This window comes from Pelophylax lessonae, assembly GCF_965119305.1.
Source record: "Pelophylax lessonae genome assembly, chromosome: 8".
NCBI lineage: Eukaryota > Metazoa > Chordata > Amphibia > Anura > Ranidae > Pelophylax > Pelophylax lessonae.
Genome location: NC_138775.1, coordinates 39,081,181 through 39,103,577, shown reverse-complemented (window position 1 = coordinate 39,103,577; position 22,397 = coordinate 39,081,181). Strand labels below are relative to the sequence as shown.

The window sequence follows — 22,397 nt, the reverse complement described above, 5'->3', positions numbered from 1 at the left end:
CCTTAGATCAGGGTCCCTAGTAGAGCCCCCCTTACATCAGGGTCCCCATCTCCCCATCAGAGCCCCCCCTCATCAGAGCCCCCTTACATCAGTGTTCACGTCAGAGTCCATCCCTTACATCAGTGCCCCTTATATCAAGGTCCCTAGTAGAGTCCCCTCTACATCATCTCCCCATCAGAGCCCCCCTTTCATCAGGGTTCCCATCAGAGCCCCTCCCCTACATCAGGGTTCAAATCAGAACCCCTCCCCCTTAAATCAGGGTCCCCATTGCCACTGTAAAGCTACAGCATGGCTGTAGCACAGTAAGGCGGGAGCAGGTTTGGACAGAGAAAGTTCTGACCTCCTGTGAATGCTGTGGCAAGCATGTCTTTAATAACTAGGACACTGGAGGTCCTAGCCACCAACAGCGTGGATGGTGACAGTGTAGCAGAGGAAACCTGCGCTGGAGACTCCAGTGGGGTTGGGGTGAGGTGGGGGAAGAAGAGGCCATGCTGACCTAAATCCTCAATCTGTGCACATTGAGGATGCACCACGAATTCTAGCTGCTGGCTGAAAAAAATCTCATAACAGGCCCGACATGGCCCAAGGGCCGATGTTGGAGACCCTTGATGTAGCTCATTTATAAATGCATCCAAGGGAAATTCTCCCACCAATATATACAGACCAGGGGCATAATGCAGTTCAAACTTTTTTGCATGCAGATAAAAGGATATTCAACACGTAAGGCTTCATTCAAATGGATGCTCTGCCCCATCCAACAAGAATAGACAATTGTTAAACTCTTTGGAGTTAAGCTGAGCTGCATGCAGGCAGCCTACATAAGTGGATGGGGATGCGGTGGAGATGGTGGAGATGGTGGAGATGGTGGCTGCACTGTGCAGAATGCAAACAATTTGCATTCGGTGTTGTTCACCCGTCCCTGTGTACCTGTTACATTTGGCTGTGCAGGTGAATCTGTACAGCCGCTGAGTCATTGACTTGCATAGACTGCCTGCATGCATTTCGGGGCTACTCCAAAGAGATAAAGAACCACTCTTGTATTGGGATGAGCGCCCAGGTGAAGGAACCCTAAAGACTTTTCTCTTGCTTGGTGCCTGTTGGGAATGAGCGAATCAGTGGACCATAAAGCTTTAAGATCCTGAGGATGGAGCTGGGTGCCATGACCATGGACCTCCAGTATGCATCTGTGGGAGTTAAATTATCAGTGGTCTCCCAAAATCCAAAGAGAGAGTACTCAGGCCATGAAGAAGTGAGGATGCCGATAGCTGCGCAGCTCAGCGTACATATCCAGCATAGTGGCATAGTGCCAGTGTGGCGGAATAAAGCACTCCCGGTCATGCACAGGAGTGACATCATCATGCACTTGCTAATTAAGAAAGCCAAGGGCCAGAGAAAAGCCAGAGAAAAGATGCCGACCCTGGTGAGGGACCTTGCAGGTGTTAGGGCGCCTTTAGTTCCCCTTTAAAGCGGTATTATCACCTTCCCATCTGGCCTATAGTCAAATGACGGCCAGATGGGACATTCACCATTCTGGATGGACGACATTTGACGTCCTCCCCAGAACGCACCTTGAGCTCACCCCACATTGGACACAGCAGATGACGAATCAGTGTACTGGCCCACTGCTGGTACCATGTGATCGCTGTGACCAATTACAGCAGATGACATGAAAATTATACACAATGAATGGCTTCCATTCATGCCATTCATTGACCACTATTGTGTTAATCTCTGTGATTGGTCACACAGAGATCAACATGTGATTAGCTGTGGCCAATCACAGCTAATCACAGTAGTAAATGCTGGATGAATAGATTAAATTCCTTAGATTGTAAGCTCCTTGAGGGCAGGGACTGATGTGAATGTGCAATGTATATGTAAAGCACTGCGTAAATTGACAGCGCTATATATGAACCTGAAATAAATAAATTCAGAAAAAAATGGTTACTTATAACAGTAAAATTCACTTTTATAAGCAATCATAGTGTAATTGTGAAAAAAAAACAAAAAAAAAACCCATGATCACCTCCCCAGAGTAGTTTCTCTGGTCACAGTATGTAAAAAAAAAAGAAAAACTGAAAAAATAGTAATAAAAAAGAAAAAAATAATAAAAAAATTGTAAATAAATGATTACTTTTTTTTTTATACATACTGTCACCAGTCAGTGTCCCTTATCCCAGCCACCCCAATTATATGATGACGCTGTATTGCATTGGTGACAGTATGTAAAAAAAATAAATAGGGAAACATTTTTATTTTAATTTTTTAATTTTCAAAAAAATTGTGACAAAAAAATTACAACTTCAAAAAACTTGCCATGCCTCTTACTAAATACCTTGGACTATTTACTTTCCAAAAAGGGGTCATTTCAAGGATATTTGTGTTGTCCCGACATTTTCGGCTCTCAAGAAATAATAGAGGCCGTCAGTACATCAGGATTATTCAATTTTAAAATATATATCATAGTTTGTGGACTCTATTTCCTAACTTTCCTACAAACTAAATAATAAGCACCGATTTGACTTGTTTTCACCAAAGAAATTAATCCATTTTGGTCTAAATTTATTAAGAAAGATTATTTATTTGCAAAATTTTATAAAACTGAAACAAAGAAAAATTTGTTTGTTTTTTTTTCAAAATTTTCATTTTTCTTTTTTTTTCTTTTTAATTTATTTAGCAAAAAAAAAAAAACCAGTGGTAATTAAATGCCATGAAAAGAGAGCTCTATTTGTGTGAAAAAAAAAAAGATAAAAACATAATATGGGTACAGCTTTCAGCACTGTGGTATTTTGAATGACTGTCATTCAAAATGCCACAGTGCTGAAAGCTGTAAATTAGCCCAGGCAGGAAGGGGTGAAAATGCCCGGCATTGAAGTGGGTAAATCCCAAATCAAAAATGTAACATTTTGCATCTTACCAATCCTTTTTTTTTAGGCTTTTTCCCCTTGTGTTTTCATCTGGTGATCTGGCCAGTATCACACCTCCTGCGATAGAGTGTCCCCACTCTGGATGAATAAGCACAGGAGGCGCAGCAGACAGCAGCATTGTCAGTTTGAGGAGGGGGGATTGTTAGATGTACTGGCAGATTTACACTAACAAATTGAAGCCAAACTCCAGCTAACACTATATAATCAGTTACAGCAAACTGCTTGTTGTGCTTTTAATAAATAACAGAGTTAGAGTCGGTTCACACTATGGCAACACGACTCTGCACTACTTCGGGAGGCGACTTGTCAGTCCCGTGCACCGCGACTTCGGCGCGACTTGCACGGACTTCATATAATGTGTCGCTCCTATTAGAACGGGTCCTGTAGCAGTCAATGGACCGTGAGGGACTGCGACTTGTCAGGCTGACAAGTCGCCTGAAAAGTCACGGCAGTGTGAATGTGAGGGACTGCGACTTGTCAGGCTGACAAGTCGCCTGAAAAGTCACGGCAGTGTGAATGGGATCTTCCTGGCCAGATAACCAGGTGAAAATAAAGGAAAAGAATAAAAATAAAATGAATGCAGCCATTACATCTATGAATTGGTAAGCTGCAATATAATAAATGTTTGCTTTTGGGATTAACTATTTCCAGCCCAAGGGCGTGATATGATGTCCTGGACTTTGAGTGAAGATGTCTGAATGATGCCTCATCTTTTTCTGCCGGCAATTTCCTGCACCCTAAGAACAATCATAGCGGCAGTTCAGCCGCTTGATCGTTCTTACAGGCGGCGGGAGGGGACATTACCCCCCTCCCACCTCCCTCCGGTGCTTCTACTGGCTTGCCCATCCAATCAGTGAGCCGGAGAAGAAATCTGCCAGTGGCGGAAGTTCACCATAGAGAATACTGAAGACCAGATGGTCCCTTGCAGTCTCTATGGCCTTCGGAGGCCCAGGGCGCAGCGTTATGATAACACAAATGGCCCGGGTGTTGTAAACACTGCCATGTGTGTGGCTGGAAAGGCCGATATTGTTTTTTTTTTTTTTTATCTCAGTCATTCCTGTCTAGAGGAGAGATGTGGGGTCTTATAGACCTCTCATCTCTCCTTAAAGTGGACCTGTCATACTATATTTCTATTACAAGGGATTTTTACATTCCTTGTAATAGGAATAAAAGTGATAAAAAAAATCATTAAAGGGAAAGTGTAAAAATATAAAAATAAAATAAACAATAATAATAAAAAAAAAATGTAAAGCGCACCCCGTCCCTGCGTGCTTGCATGCAGAAGCGAATGCATACGTATGTCGCGCCCACATATGTAAACGACGTTCATACCACACATGTGAGGTATCGCCACGAACGTTAGAGCGAGAGCAATAATTCTAGTGCTAGAACTCCTCTCTAACTCTAACTGGTAACCTGTAAAAAAATTTAAAGCGTAGCCTATGGAAATTTTTGAGTACCAAAGTTTGGCGCCATTCCACAAGCGTGCACAATTTTAAAGAGTGACATGTTAGGTATCTATTTACTCAGCGTAACATCATGATTCACATTATACAAAAAATTTGGCTAACTTTTGTGTTTTGTTTTTTTTTTTTATTTTTTAAGTCATAAAACAGTTTTTTTTCAAAAAAACACGTTAGAAAACTTGCTGCGCAAATACCGTGTGACCTAAAAAGTTGCAACGACTGCCATTTTTTTCCCTAGGGTCTCTGCTAAAAAAAACATATATAATGTTTGGGGGTTCTGAGTAATTTTCTAGCAAAAAAAATGATGATTTTTACATGTAGGAGAGGGGTGCCAGAATAGGCCTGGTATGGAAGTGGTTAATACTGCTTTAGAGTATACTTCCAATTTAACAGTAGAATTGGGCTAAAAATATGACGGGTGATGCATGGGGCACAAGCCTTTTCTTGAATATCTTGGCATTGTAGCTTGAAGATAAGGTCTACAAACATTCTGCATTCCCTTTTCCTCTGATAGGCTCACAGATGGGCGGTTGTCAGGGACAGACAGGTGCTGCTCCGTAGCTGAGCTAAAAATGTTCCCAAAGTCCTCAAAATAATCCAGATGTTTGTGGGGTTCAGATTTCTGTTCCCAAGCCAAGGAGGAGGCCTTCCTGCCTGCTTGTAGGGTTTTATTGTCCTCCCTTTATGAGCTTGTTTCGGGTTTCATGGGTCATGCAAGGGCCAAGTGTGTCCTAATTCTATATGAATGTATACCATGGCAGATATTGTTTTATCTCTTCCCAGTATGTATGCGCGTCACCTCTGTATGTCCCTGCGCTCTGCTTATCTGGATCTTCTAAATGCTCCTGATAGTTGGCAATTTATTTATTTTCCTGTGGACTGCAGCAATCGTTGCGCAATGAATATTGCAGAACATTTCCCAGCAACTGAGAGCAGATTTCCCCAATTAAAGCGGAACTAAAGTCAAAGCTTTTTTCCCATGTTGGATAGAGTGAGGGAGGGTTATAACTAGTTTTTGTTTTTTTCTTTGCCAACTGTGTCCCTTTAGGGAGTTTTCCCTTCACTTCCTGTTGCATAGCCAAAACAGGAAGTTAGAGGAAATCCCTCCAAAGTGTTGTCACCAGAGCCAGTGTCCTCATTGGAAGATTTCCCCTCTATTTCTGTCCTATTAGGGCCCTTTCACACCAAACGCAGTTGGATGCATTTTCAACTGCACTCTAAATGCCTAGACAGCCCAAAATCAAGGTAATCCTATGGGCATATGCCGTAAATCAAGGTAATACTATGGGCAGGGCTTTTTTTCATCTGGAACTTGGTGGACCACAGTTCCACCACCTCTGGCTCAGGCCCTGTGCTCCTTGCTCACTATTATAATGGTAAACACAGAAGTCTGGCTTCTGTGTTTACAAGTGACAGCTTGTCTCCCAATGGCTCTCACAGATCTGATCTCCTGAGCCGACAACGGAGATGCAGGTGCAGTGCAGATCGTGACTCCCCCCCCCCCCCTCCCCTGCAATTGAGAGAGGCAAAGCCACCTACAATGTGCGGGGAGGTACTAGAACTGGCTGGATACTTCAGTTTAATACAGCAATACAAGTAAGATATGTGGAAGATATTTGGAATAAAAAAAAAAAGATATGTGGAAGATGATGGAACTTTTAAGGAGGGAGGGAGGGAAAAGATGGGGGCAGTGGAGGGGGGGTTGCATGCAGAGGCCAGAGCTGAAGAGGGGTGAGATGTGGATAGAGGATACAGAGGTAAGCAGCTGAGGAAGAAGGCTAAACTCTGCGCTCTATGTGTAGAACACCCCTAAATTCTGCACTGTGCATGCAGCGCACCCCTGAGCTCTGCACTGTGTTTGCAGCGCACCCCTGAACTCTGCACTGTGCATGCAGCACACCCCTGAACTCTGCACTGTGCATGCAGCGCACCCCTGAACTCTGCACTGTGTATGCAGTGCACCCCTGAACTCTGTACGTAATGCACTCCTGGTATTTATTGCCCCTTCAAGACCCTTGTACAGTTAATGAAATTTGACCACATCCACAATTTGATGCGGTTTAGAGGGTGTGTGTCTTGGGGGAGGTTGGTTTTGGGGTCGTGGATGAGTACCTGCACCTATTTTCTGAGAAAAAGAGCCTATGGGCATAGTTCACATAATTTCAGTGCAGTTCAGCACAGTTAAAAACAAGTAGAGCTCTATTGGAAGGTTGGTAAATGCAAGGTGTTCTCTGACTGGATAAGGTGCAGGGGCATTACAATCTCTGCATCCTCCAATAAAATAATATGAGTTATATAGATACCTTAGTTCAAGATTTAGGTTATCATTGTGTTAATTAAATGCTGGTTCTTTCTCCCCATGCTTATGGCTAAATCACAGTAATCTAACTACGCCACAATACTACCCCTATCATGTTTGGTTCCCCACGCATTGGTGTGCGCAGGGGGTGTGCCGAATGTGCCTGGGCACACCCTAATCACCCTGTGTGCCAGGGCTGATAAGACAATACAGCCCGCCCTCCTGTACCAGGCCTGTGTCCTATTAGTTTAAAAGGGGGGGGGGGGCCAGGAGGACGACCAGCTGTACTGCCTTTTTTGCAGATACCGATCCTCTTGTTACTCCCCCGGCATCGCTGCCGGCTTCTCCTCCTCTCCCTCCCTCCAGCTGCACTGCAGGGGGATCAGTTCTAGCATCTGTGCCTTCATTCTGTCCTCAGTCTCCTTCTCAGTCCTCAATGTAAGACATCAGAGGTCTGTGTAAATCCCTGATATTTCACCAAAGCAACCCCAAAAGGGCAGGTAAAAAAAGGAAACAAAATAAAAATATAAAAAAATAAAATTTAAAAAATTATTTAAAAAAATGTAAGGACTCGTTCACATGTAATTTCTGCCATGGCTGCAAAGAATAGCATTGCGGCCAGGACATGTGTACGCCCCTCTGCCTCTGTCGCTCTGTGTTTAAGCTTTGGTACACATGCTAATGCAATAGGCTGCACACACCTTTATTCCCTTGGGTCAGAACATGGTAATCTCAGGCTTCTTCACAACTGTGGCCTTTGGTTCAGTTGGGCAGCATTGCCCAAAGCAAGTACTGTACATGGCAAACTGCCTTATGTCCTGTGGCTCCAGGTAACACCAACACACTGCATTGGGGTGTGCTAAAATAAAATATGACATGTCGCATTTTTGCGCAGTGTTTTCTGATGCATTGTAAAGCACTGCAGGACGCTGCAGCACACACAAGACAAGCATTACCATGGGACCCGCTGGGTCCATTGGACACAGGCGGCACAATGTCTTGAGCCAGCACTCAGCACACAGGATATACTGTACATACACAGTGAAAAAGAAAGAAACAAAAATGTACACACGTGTGAATTTTTGCATCTTCCCCTTGGATGCCACAAGATCTTGTCCCAGAGGGATTCTAATGAGCCAATAACATCTGTGCATTTTGGTGCTATGGGCATTTTCCTGCTCAATATACTAGGTGGTGTGTCTGCATTATCCAGTTTTTATGCATTTGTAAAGAGTTTTTCAGACATTTCTGATTTGTTTCACATGTATTTTTCATTTTTCAGGCACTCCCATTGAAATCTGTGCCAAAAAGGAGCATTGTCACACCCAAAAAAAGCACCGGCACTTGTTTCCAAGATGCAGGGAAGAGAAACACCCAGGTGTGACTGGTCTCCATAGAAATTACTCATAATCCTCTTATCATGCCATGTGGCCATTATAGGACAACGATGTCACAAGCAAACCCCGCCCCTTTGTGTACGTGCAGCTGTGGTTGGGGAATTCCCTGGTTGCAGTTGATTGGGAGGCTGTGGGCAGGTATGACACCTTCTTTCAGGGTTCAGTCTGAAAACAAGTTTGGACCAAACCCCAGCTCATCCATGGCGCCATTTTCCTGGCGCCAACATGGCAGCATAAAGTCACATGGTGAGAGGCGAACTTCTGAGCTTGGGTGTCCTTTGCCTCATTTCTATTCAGATATCAAAACTGTTCCTTTGTAACTCTAATCAGCTGCAGGTCATTCCCTGCCCACATGTAAACAAAGGGGGTGGGTCACTGGTGTTGTCAGTGCCCTTATATGGACACATATCTATATTTAGTCAAATGGGCTAAATAAGGGTATGTGCCCATATAAGAGCACTAAAATCACCAGCATCCCCCTTTGTTTACGTGTCCATATAAAGGCACTGAGGTCATCAGCATCCCACCCCTTGCTTTATAAATAGACACGTGTCTATTTAAAGGCACTGACGTCATCGGCACCCCGACCCTTGCTTTACATATAGACATGTGCCCATATAAGGCACTAATGTCATCAGTATTCCGCCCCTTTGTTTACATGTGGACATGTGTCAATATAAAGGCACTGATGTCACCAGCACCCCACCCATTTGTTTACATATGGATATGTGTCAATATCAGGACACTGACGTCATCAACATCCCTCCCCTTTGTTTACATGTGGACATGTGTCCAAATAAGGGCACTGATATCATCAGCATCACATCCCTTTGTTTACATGTGGACATGTGTCCATACAAGCGCACTGATATAATCAGCATCCCGCCCCTTTGTTTACATGTGGACATGTGTTTGTATAAGGTCACTGATGTTATCAGCATCCATTCCCTTTTTTTACATGTGGACATATAAGAGTACTGATATCATCCCATCTCATCCCTTTGTTTACATATAGACACGTGTCCATATAAGGGAACTGATATCATCATCATCCTGCCTTTTTGTTTACATGTGTGCATATTAGGGCACTGATAGCATCAGGCCCCTTTGTTTACACGTGGACATGTGTCCATATACAGGCACTGATATAATTTGCATCACATCCCTTTGTTTACATGTGGACATGTGTCCATATAAGGGCACTGATATAATTTGCATCACATCCCTTTGTTTACATGTGGACATGTGTCCATATAAGGGCACTGACATCAGTATCCCGCCCCTTTGTTTACATGTGGACATGTGTCCATATAAGGGCACTGACATCAGTATCCCGCCCCTTTGTTTACATGTGGACATGTGTCCATATAAGGGCACTGATATCATCAGTATATCGCCCCTTTGTTTACATGTGGACATGTGTCCATATAAGGGCACTGATATCATCAGTATCCTGCCCCTTTGTTTACATGTGGACATGTGTCCATATAAGGGCACTGATATCATCAGTTTCCCGCCCTTTGTTTACATGTGGACATGTGTACATATAAGGGCACTGATATCATCAGTATATCGCCCCTTTGTTTACATGTGGACATGTGTCCATATAAGGGCACTGATATCATCAGTATCCTGCCCCTTTGTTTACATGTGGACATGTGTCCATATAAGGGCACTGATATCATCAGTTTCCCGCCCTTTGTTTACATGTGGACATGTGTACATATAAGGGCACTGATATCATCAGTATATCGCCCCTTTGTTTACATGTGGACATGTGTCCATATAAGGGCACTGACGTCATCAGTATCCCACCTCTTTTTTTATATGTGGACATGTGTCCATATAAGGGCACTGATATCATCAGTATCCCGCCCCTTTGTTTTCATAATACATGTGTCCATATAAGGTCACTGACTGATATCATTAGCATCACAGCCCTTTGTTTATGTGTGCTGTAGAGGGGAGAAAGACCCCGCAGTTGACTGAAACAAAAAAAAAAAATAGAAATGAGTTTTGGAGGAGACCCAAACTTATCTCTTCTTTCATATTTTCTAAGTATTGATCTCTTTTACTGCAAAGGCAGCAGAGGAGCGTGTTCACATGACGCAGTAGCAATGCCATGCTTCGCACATGCGACAAAAATTGTTCCTGCAGCTTCCGGCTGAACATAATCCAAGCGACTAGGGAAACGCTGCAAACATGTGCAATGCGTTGGTGCAGCAATTACGGGGTTAAAATTGTCAGTAAGTGAGCGTTACATGCCCCCCCCCTTGTCAAACTCCTCTAAAAAGCTGAATTCAGATTGCTTTTCAGAGGCACAATGGTTTAATTGCAAGTCTGTAGTTAACCCAATTAAAAATTATTTGAGTTAAGTATAGAAATCCCAATAAAAAAATAAAGGTTTTGCCTTTAGTTCCACTTTACACATAATGACACAATGGTACAATAATATAATGATACTATGTTACAATGTAAGCTCTAACGAGCAGGGCCCTCTAATTCCTCCTGTATTGAATTGTAGTGCAACTGTATTGTCTTCCCTCACATTGTAAAGCGCTGCGCAAACTGTTGGTGCTATATAAATCCTGTATAATAATAATAATAATAATAATATAATGATACAATGTTACAATATAATGATACAATAATATAGTGATACAATGATGCAATAATATAATGATACAATAATATAATGATAGAATGTTGCACTTATATAATAATACAAAAATACAATGTTACAATGATACAATTACATAATGATACAATAATATAATGATAAAATAATACAATGTTAACAATATTATAATGATAGAATGTTATAATTATATAATGATAGAATAATATATTATAGTGATACAATAATACAATGTTACACTTATATAATGATACAATAATATAATGATACAATGTTACACTTACATAATGATACAATCATACAATTATATAATGATACAATGTAACAATACTAGAATGATAAAAAGTTACCAATTATATAATGATACAATGTTACACTTATATGATACAATAATACAATGTTGCAACAATATAATGATATGATATAATGTAACAAAACTAGAATGATACAAAGTTACCAATTATATAATGATACAATGTTACACATATAATGATACAATGTTACAACAATATGATACAATGTAACAATACTATAATGGTACAATTATATAATGATACAATGTAACAATACTATAATGATACAATTATATAATGATACAACAATGTAACAATACTAGGATGATACAAAGTTACCAATTATATAATGATACAATGAAACACTTATACTTTATAATGATACAATAATACAATGTTACAACACTATAATGATACAATGTAACAATACTATAATGTTACAATGCTACAATATTATAATGATACAATGTTACAATTATATAATGACACACTGTTACAATATTATAACGATACAATATTATAATGATACAATGTTACAATATTATAATGATACAATGTAACCATACTATAATGTTACAATGATACAATATTATAATGATACAATGTTACAATTATATAATAACACACTGTTACAATTATATAATGTTACAATGATACAATATTATAATGATACAATGTTGCTTTTGGATGAATGGAAAGTTCTTCCTCCTGGCCAGCATTGTGACAATGGATGATTCTTCCAGCTGGGAGTTGGAATCCCCTCGCCTGCATGGAGTCCCTCCCGGTCCCGGTAATAATAAGTCCGGTGTGATGATGTGCGGTGTGTACAATGGTTGGGGGGGGGGGGTGTCTGTGTGTGGATCCGGTGACCCCCCCTATGACAGTCTCTCCTCCTATGTGTCGGAATGGACAGAGGGAGCTCCTCCAGTCCTGCCCTCCTCCCTTCCCCCTCCCCCCTCTCTCGGATACGTGGTGCCTGGCCGCCGCTCCGGGGCTCCGGCTGACAATGGTGAACGGAGCGGCTCCCCCCGGGGCTCAGCGCTCCCCCGGACCCCCTCCGACACCATGAGGATCCACGGCAAGCTGCTGGCCGCTGTGCTGAGCCTGGGGGGGCTGATCATCGTCTACCTCCTCCAGGGCTACCCCACCGGATCCACCGCCCCCCTCCACACCGACACCCCCGCACCCCCCAAACCCCGGGACCGACACCAGGGAGACCCCCCAAGATCGGAGCAGAGGGACCCCAGAGAACAGAGGGCGCCCCGGCCAAAGAGGAAGAAGAGTGATGCCAAGGGGAGCCCAGCCAAAGTCAGGTAAGGGGGGGTGATGGGCATGACAGGTCAGCTCTGCAAAAGGGACAACTGCTGCAGAACCTCTTGGATTGGGGAGGGGACCTGCATCCTGAAGAACCTCTTGGGGGACAGCTGGTTCAGATCCCCCAGAGAACTGATGGTACAGAACTTCTTGGGGGGGGGGGGGGGGGGTAGCTGGTTCAGATCCTCCAGAACCTCATGGGTGGACAGCTCTTTCAGAGCCTCTTGGATTGGATAGGGAGCCTGCTGCTAAATTACCTCTTGGGGGGGGGGGGGGGAGAGACCTCTTGATGCAGAGCTGTTTGGGGGAGGTCAGTAAGCTGCTGCAGAATCCCTTGGAGGGGGAAAGGGGGGGGGCGCTGCAAAAACCCCTGGTGGGTGGGAAGTGGGGTTGCTGCTGCAGAACCCCTTGGGGGGGGGGGGCAGCTGATTTAGATCTTCCAAAGCCCCCCAGGGTGGACAGCTGCTGCAGAGTCTCTTGGATTGGGGAGGGGACCTTGCTGCTGCTGCAGAACCTCTTGGGAAGGGGGGTTGGAGCTGCTGTAGAACCTCTTTGGAAGGGAAGAGGGCAGCTGATGCAGAACCTCTTGGGTTAATGGCAGCTGCTGAAGAACTTCTTAGGGGTGATCAACTGCTCCAGAACCTGTTGGGGGTGTGCCAGCTTCTGCAGAACATTTTTCATTTGGGAGTAGCTGCTGCAGAACCTCTTGGGGGGGGGGGGCAGCTGATTTAGATCTTCCAAAACCTCCTGGGTGGACAGCTGCTGCAGAGCCTCTTGGATTGGGGAGGGGGCCTTGCTGCTGCAGAACCTCTTGGGAAGGGGGGTTAGGCTTGGCAACTGCTGCAGAACCTCTTTTGTGGGGGGTGGGGTCATTAGCTGGTTCAGATAATCAAGCACCTCATGGTGGACAGCTACTTCAGAACCTTTTTTTTTTTAGGGGGAGCTGCTGCAGAACCTCTTTGGAAGGGAAAAGGGCAGCTGAGGCAGAACCTCTTGGGTTATTGGCAGCTGCTGAAGAACTTCTTAGGGGGGATCAACTGCTCCAGAACCTGTTGGGGGTTTGGCAGATTCTGAAGAAGATTTTGGAGTTGGGGGTAGCTGCTGCAGAACCTCTTGGGGAGGGGGGGCGTTGTATCTTCTTCAGGTTCACCATAACCTCTTGTGTGGACAACTGCTGCAGAACCTCCTCAGGGGTCAGCTACTGCAGAACATCTGGGCAGCCGGGTGAGGGTCATTAAATGATTGACAAGCCGGTTAGTTTGGAGAACGTGGCACAACTGTTAGTGCAGCTCAGAATCACCGGGGGAGGGGGGGGGGAAGGGTTGATGGGAGGTTTGCAGTGAGTAGCTCAATTTTGATGACTGGTTAAGCCAATCAGAGTGTCTCCAGATGTGAAGATATGCAAGGGTAACTCTCCAGATGTGAAGACATGGAAGGGTTAACTCTCCAGATGTGAAGACATGGAAGGGTTAACTCTCCAGATGTGAAGACATGGAAGGGTTAGGCTGCAGTTGTGTTTCAGATGTGGTTGTTGGGGTGATGATGGGGATATCTGTCAACCCCCCTTCATTCTCAGTGCAACTTCTATTCAGCCAAGGGTTCCTGTTTATCAGTATTGGGGAGGGAGTAACGAGGATCCTCACCTATCTCAGAGGGGTACCATAGGATTGTAATGGTCCAACTGACCAGTCCACACAAAGCGTAAGTTTCAGCACAGAAAAATCCCTGTAAATGTGCCAGAATTCTAATATGCTCCACTTCTACTCTCTGACAACACAGCTCTGAATTCCTAAGCATGGGGTGTCAGCCCTGCCTACTTCATTCCTGATGGATTACAACAGCACAGGTCTCTCCTCATCTCCATAACCCCTCCTCCCCATCACCATAACTCCTCCTCCCCATCTCCATAACACCTCTCCTCATCTCCATAACACCTCCTCCTCATCGCCATAACCCCTCCTCCTCATCGCCATAACCCCCCTCCTCATCTCCAGAACCCCCCTCCTCATCTCCATAACCCCCCTCCTCATCTCCATAACCTCTCCTCATCTCCATAACCCCCTCCTCATCACCATAACCTCTCCTCATCTCCATAACCTCTCCTCATCTCCATAACCTCCCTCCTCATCTCCAAAACACCTCCTCCTCATCGCCATACCCCCCCCTCCTCATCTCCAAACCACCTCCTCCTCATCGCCATAACCCTTCCACCTCATCTCCATAACCTCTCCTCATCTCCATAACCTCTCCTCATCTCCATAACCTCTCCTCATCTCCATAACCTCCCTCCTCATCTCCAAAACACCTCCTCCTCATCGCCATACCCCCCCCTCCTCATCTCCAAACCACCTCCTCCTCATCGCCATAACCCTTCCACCTCATCTCCATAACCTCTCCTCATCTCCATAACCTCTCCTCATCTCCATAACCTCCCTGCTCATCTCCAAAACACCTCCTCCTCATCGCCATAACCCTTCCACCTCATCTCCATAACCTCTCCTCATCTCCATAACCCCCTCCTCATCACCATAACCTCTCCTCCTCATCGCCATAACCTCTCCTCCTCATCGCCATAAGTCCCCCTCCTCATCATCATAACCCTTCCACCTCATCTCCATAACCTCTCCTCATCTCCATAACCTCTCCTCATCGCCATAACCTCTCCTCCTCATCGCCATAACCTCTCCTCATCGCCATAACCTCTCCTCCTCATCGCCATAAGTCCCCCTCCTCATCGCCATAACCCTTCCACCTCATCTCCATAACCTCTCCTCATCTCCATAACCTCTCCTCATCGCCATAACCTCTCCTCCTCATCTCCATAACACCTCCTCCTCATCGCCATAACCCCTCCTCCTCATTGCCATAACCCCCCTCCTCATCTCCATAACCCCCTCCTCATCTCCATAACCTCCCTCCTCATCTCCAAAACACCTCCTCCTCATCGCCATAACCCTTCCACCTCATCTCCATAACCTCTCCTCATCTCCATAACCCCCTCCTCATCACCATAACCTCTCCTCATCGCCATAACCTCTCCTCCTCATCGCCATAACCTCTCCTCCTCATCGCCATAAGTCCCCCTCCTCATCATCATAACACCTCCTCCTCATCTCCATAACACCTCCTCCTCATCTCCATAACTCCTCATCATCATCATAACCCCCTCCTCCTCATCTCCATAACCCCCCTCCTCATCATCATAACCCCCTCCTCCTCATCTCCATAACCCCCTCCTCATCACCATAACCTCTCCTCATCACCATAACCTCTCCTCATCGCCATAAACCCCCTCCTCATCACCATAACCTCTCCTCATCACCATAACCTCTCCTCATCACCATAACTCCCCCTCCTCATCATCATAACACCTCCTCCTCATCGCCATAACCTCTTCTCCTCATCTCCATATCCTCTCCTCATCTCCATAACTCCCCCTCCTCATCATCATAACCCCTCCTCCTCATCGCCATAACCCCTCCTTCTGCACAGGCAGAGCCCATCGGAAGTTACGGACTCACAGGATTTATGGCAAAACCAAGGGCTGTTTTTTTTAAACTTATTTAACAGATACTACAATTTGCTTCCAATAATATATTTAAGGGATCAAACTGGAGCAAATAGGGAAACGATCATGGTTGGGGTTTACGTGCCCTTTAAAGAAGTTTATACCCTGCTTTGCTGGAGACATCAGGGCTTGCTGGGATTTGTAGTTCCAACCTATCCAGTTCCCCACATGGTGCTGAAGGCGGACTAATCCCTCATTATATTCTGGCAGCACTCAGAAGTATGGTAAATGGCTGCACTGAGAGCGATTACAGCGGCATTAAGTGAATTATTTGCTTGGTCTAGGAGGAAATGTATTGCCGTATACGCCTCAGTAGTGCCATTATATTAATAGAAGGAAGGTTTAATGTGAGCGTTGCCAAGGAAAGTCATATGCAGGCATAAAGTTTGTGGCACTGCGAGTGAACGGCGGATTTTACATCTCTGAGCGCAATAGTACAGCCATCTTTACCGGGACACCCGGGGGGTCAGTAGTTATAGAAACCGCAACGGTCATTAGTCTTATATTTATCAAACTGTAAAGGTAGTTATTAAATGTACAGCTACCTTTTCCCCACATTTTGTTGCCGATCTTTGCATTTGTTGGCCTCCTAATTCCTTGTAAGGCCTTGTGCTCGTATAGCGTAAAAACCGGGAGTATTCCAGCATCTGGACAGCCCAGGGACAGCCTGCTGACACTGTAGATACAAAACAAAGAAAGGGCGCACCAGAGGCTCTGACGAAGAGGCACAGCCTCGAAACGCGTCAGCCCTCTGCTTCTATGAGATATCAGACTCCTGCAATGAGGCGGCTTTATGGAATTGATGTGCTTGATTTTCACGAATGTTTGTGAGTAGCTGATTTTTATCTTGATATCTTTAATAAACTCGCTGAGGATAATGCGCTTGGCTGGTGCGCCCTTTCTTTGTTTTGTATCTACAGTGTCTGGTCGACCGCCCCGGTCGTAAGGGGCAGCAAAGCCTAGCCATAATGGATGCCAAGTGTGAGTACGAGTTCCGGGATTGGGGCAGCCTGAGGACCGGTTTCTGAGCGCAGGAGTGGGGTGCTGAATAGCACTTATCTCTTTTTTACAGCCTGCTGATGGCAGCCCTGTCAAAATGAAGGACAGGCTGCAATATGTAGCAGACAACAATTCAGCCAAGCGCTCACTTCAATTGGGATGACATGCGTGCCGCTCTCCAATGTAAGCACATGAAAGAAAAGAAGGAGGCGCAAACACCTAGTGCATTACCCGTGATCACCTTAAAAAAATTTTAATAAAATGCCAAAAACATACTCACAGACATGAAGAGTAAAATCGCATTACAAGAGTCCACCACACATGGAATGGAACATGTCTCTGTAGATAGGACCGCTAACGCGTTTCGGGAGTCAAGCTCCCTTCATCAGAGCTCTCAACTCAACCCATTGGAAGATACAATATTTTACTGCACTACTCACTATAAATCCAGAGATTTCCCCAGCAGTACTTGTTTCTTCCTCTAGATGTCCTCAGTCTGATGGCCAGCATCATTCAACCCACTTCCTCTCCCCAGCTTGTGATTGGACAGTGAAAGAAAAAACAACACAGCGATAGGTTCATCTCTCTGCTGCTCTGCTCTTTCCTCCTATCAGCATGCTTCATGTCAGCACATAAACTAACTGTTTGTACTGCTCTTTCCTCTCACCTTCCAGCATTGCTGTACAGGAAATTGCAGGAGGCTGATATCAGGCCACTTTCAGGTACTTGCACTGCTTACATTAACACTTGTCAACCGCTCTATAGCCGAATGATGGCTACAGCACGGTTGTCCAGTTCTGGGAGGGCGTCTATTAATGTCCTCCCAGAACCGTGCCCACTGCAGCGTGCATATGGTGTGCTCTGGGATCGCTGTGTCCTTTGGAAGCAGCTAATCACAGATCAAGATAAAGAGCCAATCACAGTGGCTCTTTATCACGTGATCAGCTGTGTCCAATCACTGCTGATCACAATGTAAGCGCACTTGCCGGTTATCGGCATTCCTTTCCTCATGCTGTCACAGTGTGTGGAGAGGGAAGAGCCACTAATCGGCAAATGTGACAAGGGACATCATGTTACACTGGTTATCAATGCTACCTATTAGTGCCCATCAGTGCTGCCTATTACTGCCCATCAGTGCTGCCTCATCAGCGCACATTAGGAAAGGAGTTTGCAGACTTTAATCGAGGATGTGTCTGTACATTGCTGCATTCATCTTTCCCTCGATCCTGACTAGTCTCCCAGTTCCTGCCACTGTAAAACATCCCCACAGCATAAAGCTGCCAACCCCATGCTTCACTGTAGGGATGATATTGGCCAGGTAATGAGCGGTGCCTGGTTTCCTCCAGACATGACGCTTGCCGTTCAGGCCTAAGAGTTCAATCTTTGTTTCATCAGACCGGAGAATTTTGTTTCTCATGGTCTGAGAGTCCTTCAGGTGCCTTTTGGCAAATTCCAGACAGGCTGTCCTATGCCTTTTACTAATGAGTGGCTTCTATCTGGCCGCTCTACCATACAGGCCTGATTGGCGGAGTGCTGCAGAGATGGTTGTTCTTCTGGAAGGTTCTTCTCTCTACACAGAGGTCCTTGGTAATCTGCCTGACTAAGGCCCTCCTCCCCCGATCACACAGTTTGGCCAGGTGGCCCTCTCTAAGATGAGTCCTCGTGGTACCAAACTTCTTCCATTTATGGATGATGGAGGCCACTATGCTATGACCTTCAAAGCTGCAGACATTTATCTGTACCCTTCCCCAGATCTCTGCCTCGATACAATCCTGTCTCTGAGGTCTACAGACAATTCCTTGGACTTCATGGCTTGGTTTGTCTTTTGACATGCACTGTTAACTGTGGGACCTTATATAGACAGGTATGTGCCTTTCCAAATCCCGTTCAATCAACTAAATTTACCACGGGTACGTTGTAGAAACATCTCATGAGATGATCCATGGAAATAGGATGCACCTGAGCTCCATTTAGTGTCATGGCAAATGCTGTGAATACTCATGTACATATTCAAACCCTAATGCCTCGTAAACACGATCAGATAATCGTACGAAAAAAATCGCTTTTGAATTGATCGCACAATAATCTGATCGTTAGTACACAGCTTTCGACAGCCAATCACCACATTTCGTCCAACAAAATCCAAAGGGACAAACACGAAAACGTTTGTAGTATGATAGACCAGAGAAAGACAATCGTTTAATCGGTAAAATATACGTCCGCTAAAAATCGATAGTCAAAGACCACGCATGATCAGAAACACGAAAATAACCCGGAAAAAGCCAGGCTGCCATTGTTTTTGTTTTTCACTATCCGATACGTTGCTACTAGTGATCGACCAATATTGTTTTTTTAATGCTGATATCGATATTTGGGTCAGGGGCAGACTGGTAACTTTCGGCCCAGGGGGCAAGTACGAACCAGAGGCCCATGGTGCAGCGACTCAGCCCCCCTCCCACTCTCCCTCTTTCTGTCCTCCTTCTGATCCCCATTCCAAACTGAAGCCCTGATCCAGATACTCTCTACTTACCGGCTGAATTAGGGGGCAGTTGGGGGAGCTGGGACAGCTCGGTCGGGGCTTTTTACTTCTCTTCACCAGGAATCCTTTAGGCATGTCTTTGGCATAAGCAGTGCAGCCTTTTTATGGGGCATCAGAGCGGCCCAGGGGGCAATTGTCCCCCTGCCCCCTGGCCCAGTCCTCCCCCGATTTGGGTCATCGGATATCGGTATTGGCCGATATTTTCAGGCATGTAAAAAAAATATATATATATTTTTTTGTTACAGGTACTCTTGAGGAGGGATCTGGGGGTCTAAAAGACCCCAAACCCCTCCTCAGCACTCAAAAGCATTCAAAATGCCAAATTTGGCTGTTTTGAATGCTGTCAGTTTTTGTAATCTGGCGCCGAGTACTTGGTAGTGATGTAATGACATCACTTCCGGGTTTTTACATGGAGACCCGATCAGAGCCGAATGCAGCTTTGAGCGGGTCTTCTGTTTGGCTGCCGTGCAGGTAGGATGCCCGGGTCTCCCGGTGGGACAGGAGACCCGGGCGAGCCACGGAAGGCAGCGGGAGGGGGTGGGGGGGGGTACGTACCCTCTGGCTCCTTGTAATGACAGCCGAGCGGCTTCTCAGCCACATCGGTTGTCATTACAAGTCAGCCGACCGCTGGTACCGGGGTGATGCCTCTAGCTGCAGGCATCACTCCGGTACAAGCACTTTCCCGAAATATCGGCAATATCGGTAACCTCAGGGGCCGATTCCGATATATCGGTGAAAGTGCATATCGGCCCCCGATATATCGGTGGTGCCGATAATCGTTCGATCCCTTGTAGCTACGCAACCAGGAAGCTTTTCCAGAATCGTACAAAAAAAAAATCATACGTTTAGTACGTATTGTTGTATTCGATACTAGTATCATGCAACAAAATGCAAACAATAAGTCGTCCGATTATCTGATCGTGTGTTCAAGGCATAATACCTAGCCACTAGCGTGTTTGCATTTTGGAGATTTGTTTATTTCCCCCGATGGTGTCCAATCTGCCATGTTTGTTGGATGTTGGCAGAATGGCCGGTTACAGATGTGCTTTGTCTCCAGGCTGTGGACACGAAGTTTCGGTGGATGGTCAGTCTGTACTTCCAGCTTGGCTCCATAAAACATCGAAACTTTATGTCCTGTTTCGATGTTTGAAAATCCTAATCTTCAGCGAGCTAGCCAGGCGTCCTTGTGTTGCGTAATAAAAAGTTTGGACGGCGCTCCGTGTATGTTACATTTTCCGCCTTAATTGAAAATCTATTTCACACTGTAAAAAAAAAAAATAAAGCATTCTGAGCACACTTTGTCATTTTTTTAAAAGGTCGGTAAACCAAAAAATTGGACGGGGGGTGGATTAATGCGAGTGAGTCAACTGCTCTTGGCTGGATTTTCTAGGCAGGTTTCCCACAACAACCTCTTATGTGCTCGTTACTAAACTGAGCCAGGGAGTCTCACTCTTTCTGCTGCATTCTGTGAAATTAAAGGTGATATAAAAGGCACAAGTTGATGCTGCTTTATGTTCAATAATACATTAAAGTGAAACTACACTTCATCTGAGCACCACAAACCAATGATGTTATTTTAAAGCGGAGTTCCGGCCTCGGAAAAGTTTTTTAGAAAAAAATACCCCCGGGACAGTCAGGGCTAGTGTATTCCACAATGGATAGCCTCTGTACTGTCCCGGGTCACACTTACCTTTTAGAAGAAATACTTACCTTGAAAATTTCTTGTCCAGCGCTGCCATCTCAGGTGTGGGCAGCTGAAGCCAGCGCGCTCCTCTTCTGCGTCTTCTTCCGTGTCCTCTTCATCCCAGAATGCCCTGCACCGGCCCAGCTCGTCGCTTCTGGTGCAGGCGTGTCATCCCTGCACAGCTTCTGGGCATGCCCAGAAACTGTTTAGCAGGGAATGCCACGCCTGCACCGGAAGTGACGAGCAGGGCTGGTGCAGGCGCATTGATTCCTGGGAGCGATGACGTTCACCTCCCAGGAGTCAACGCAAGCAGGAAGAGACGGCGCGGGCCGCGGCCGCAGAGGGAGGAAGTAGAAGGAAGGTAAGTATATTTTCTTCAAAAACAAGGTAAGTAATGAAAAAAAAAATCGAGACTATCTATCTGTTTTTTAGGGCATTTAAAGCAAGCGGATGACCCAAAGTCATTTTTGAGGCCGGAACTCCGCTTTAACCTGTTGCCGACCGCCGCACGACGATATACGTCGGCAGTCAGCCCGGGAAGGCAAAGTGACGTATATATACGTCACTAGCCTGTCACTTGCTTGGGAGCCAATAGCGGGCGAGCGCGCGCCCGCGAAGGCGCGCTCCCGCCCCGACTCGTTCCCCAGCAAGTCCGTGCGTGTGACCGGCGGACCCGATGTCCGCCGGTCACTCGCCGATCGTCGGTGCAGAGGGAGAAAGTCAGGCGGCTGATGTAAACAAGCCGCCTGTCATTCTCCCCTGTGTAGAAACAGTGATCATACGGTTCTACTATGTAGGACCGTTGATCACTGTTCCTACACTTCAAGCCACAGCCAATCACAGTAAGAATCACGCCCCTAGGGACACACACCACCCCTCCCTCTCAAATAAAGTTAACCCCTTCACTACCAGTGCCATTTTGCAGTAACAGTGCATATGTATAGCACTGATTACTGCAGTAATGTCACTGGTAACCCCAAAAATGTCAAAAATGTCAGTCAAGGGTCCGATCTGTCCGCCGCAATGTCGCAGTACCGCAAAAAAAAATCGCAGATCGCCGCCATTACGCGTTAAAAAAAGAACACCAAAAATGACAGAAATCTTTCCCTTTGTTAGTAAACGCAATAACTTTTGCGCAAACCAATCAAAATACGCTTTTTGCGATTTTTTTTTTTTTTACCAAACATGTAGCATAAAACAAATTGGCCTAAAATGTTAAAAAACGTTTGATTTTTACATTTTTTTTGGGGGGAATTTCATTTAAAATGTGAAA

General features: G+C 45.4%; 1 protein-coding gene across 1 annotated transcript in view; it reads left to right on the top strand.

The window, feature by feature from the left end:
* Positions 1-11,949: 11,949 nt before the first annotated feature.
* GXYLT2 (glucoside xylosyltransferase 2) overlaps positions 11,950-22,397 on the top strand; it is an 89,235-nt gene continuing 78,787 nt past the window's right edge. Inside the window, exon 1 of the mRNA XM_082266436.1 lies at positions 11,950-12,333. Within this exon, the coding sequence (XP_082122562.1) occupies positions 12,086-12,333 (248 nt within the window). The 5' untranslated portion in view covers positions 11,950-12,085. The remainder of the gene's footprint in view (positions 12,334-22,397) is intronic.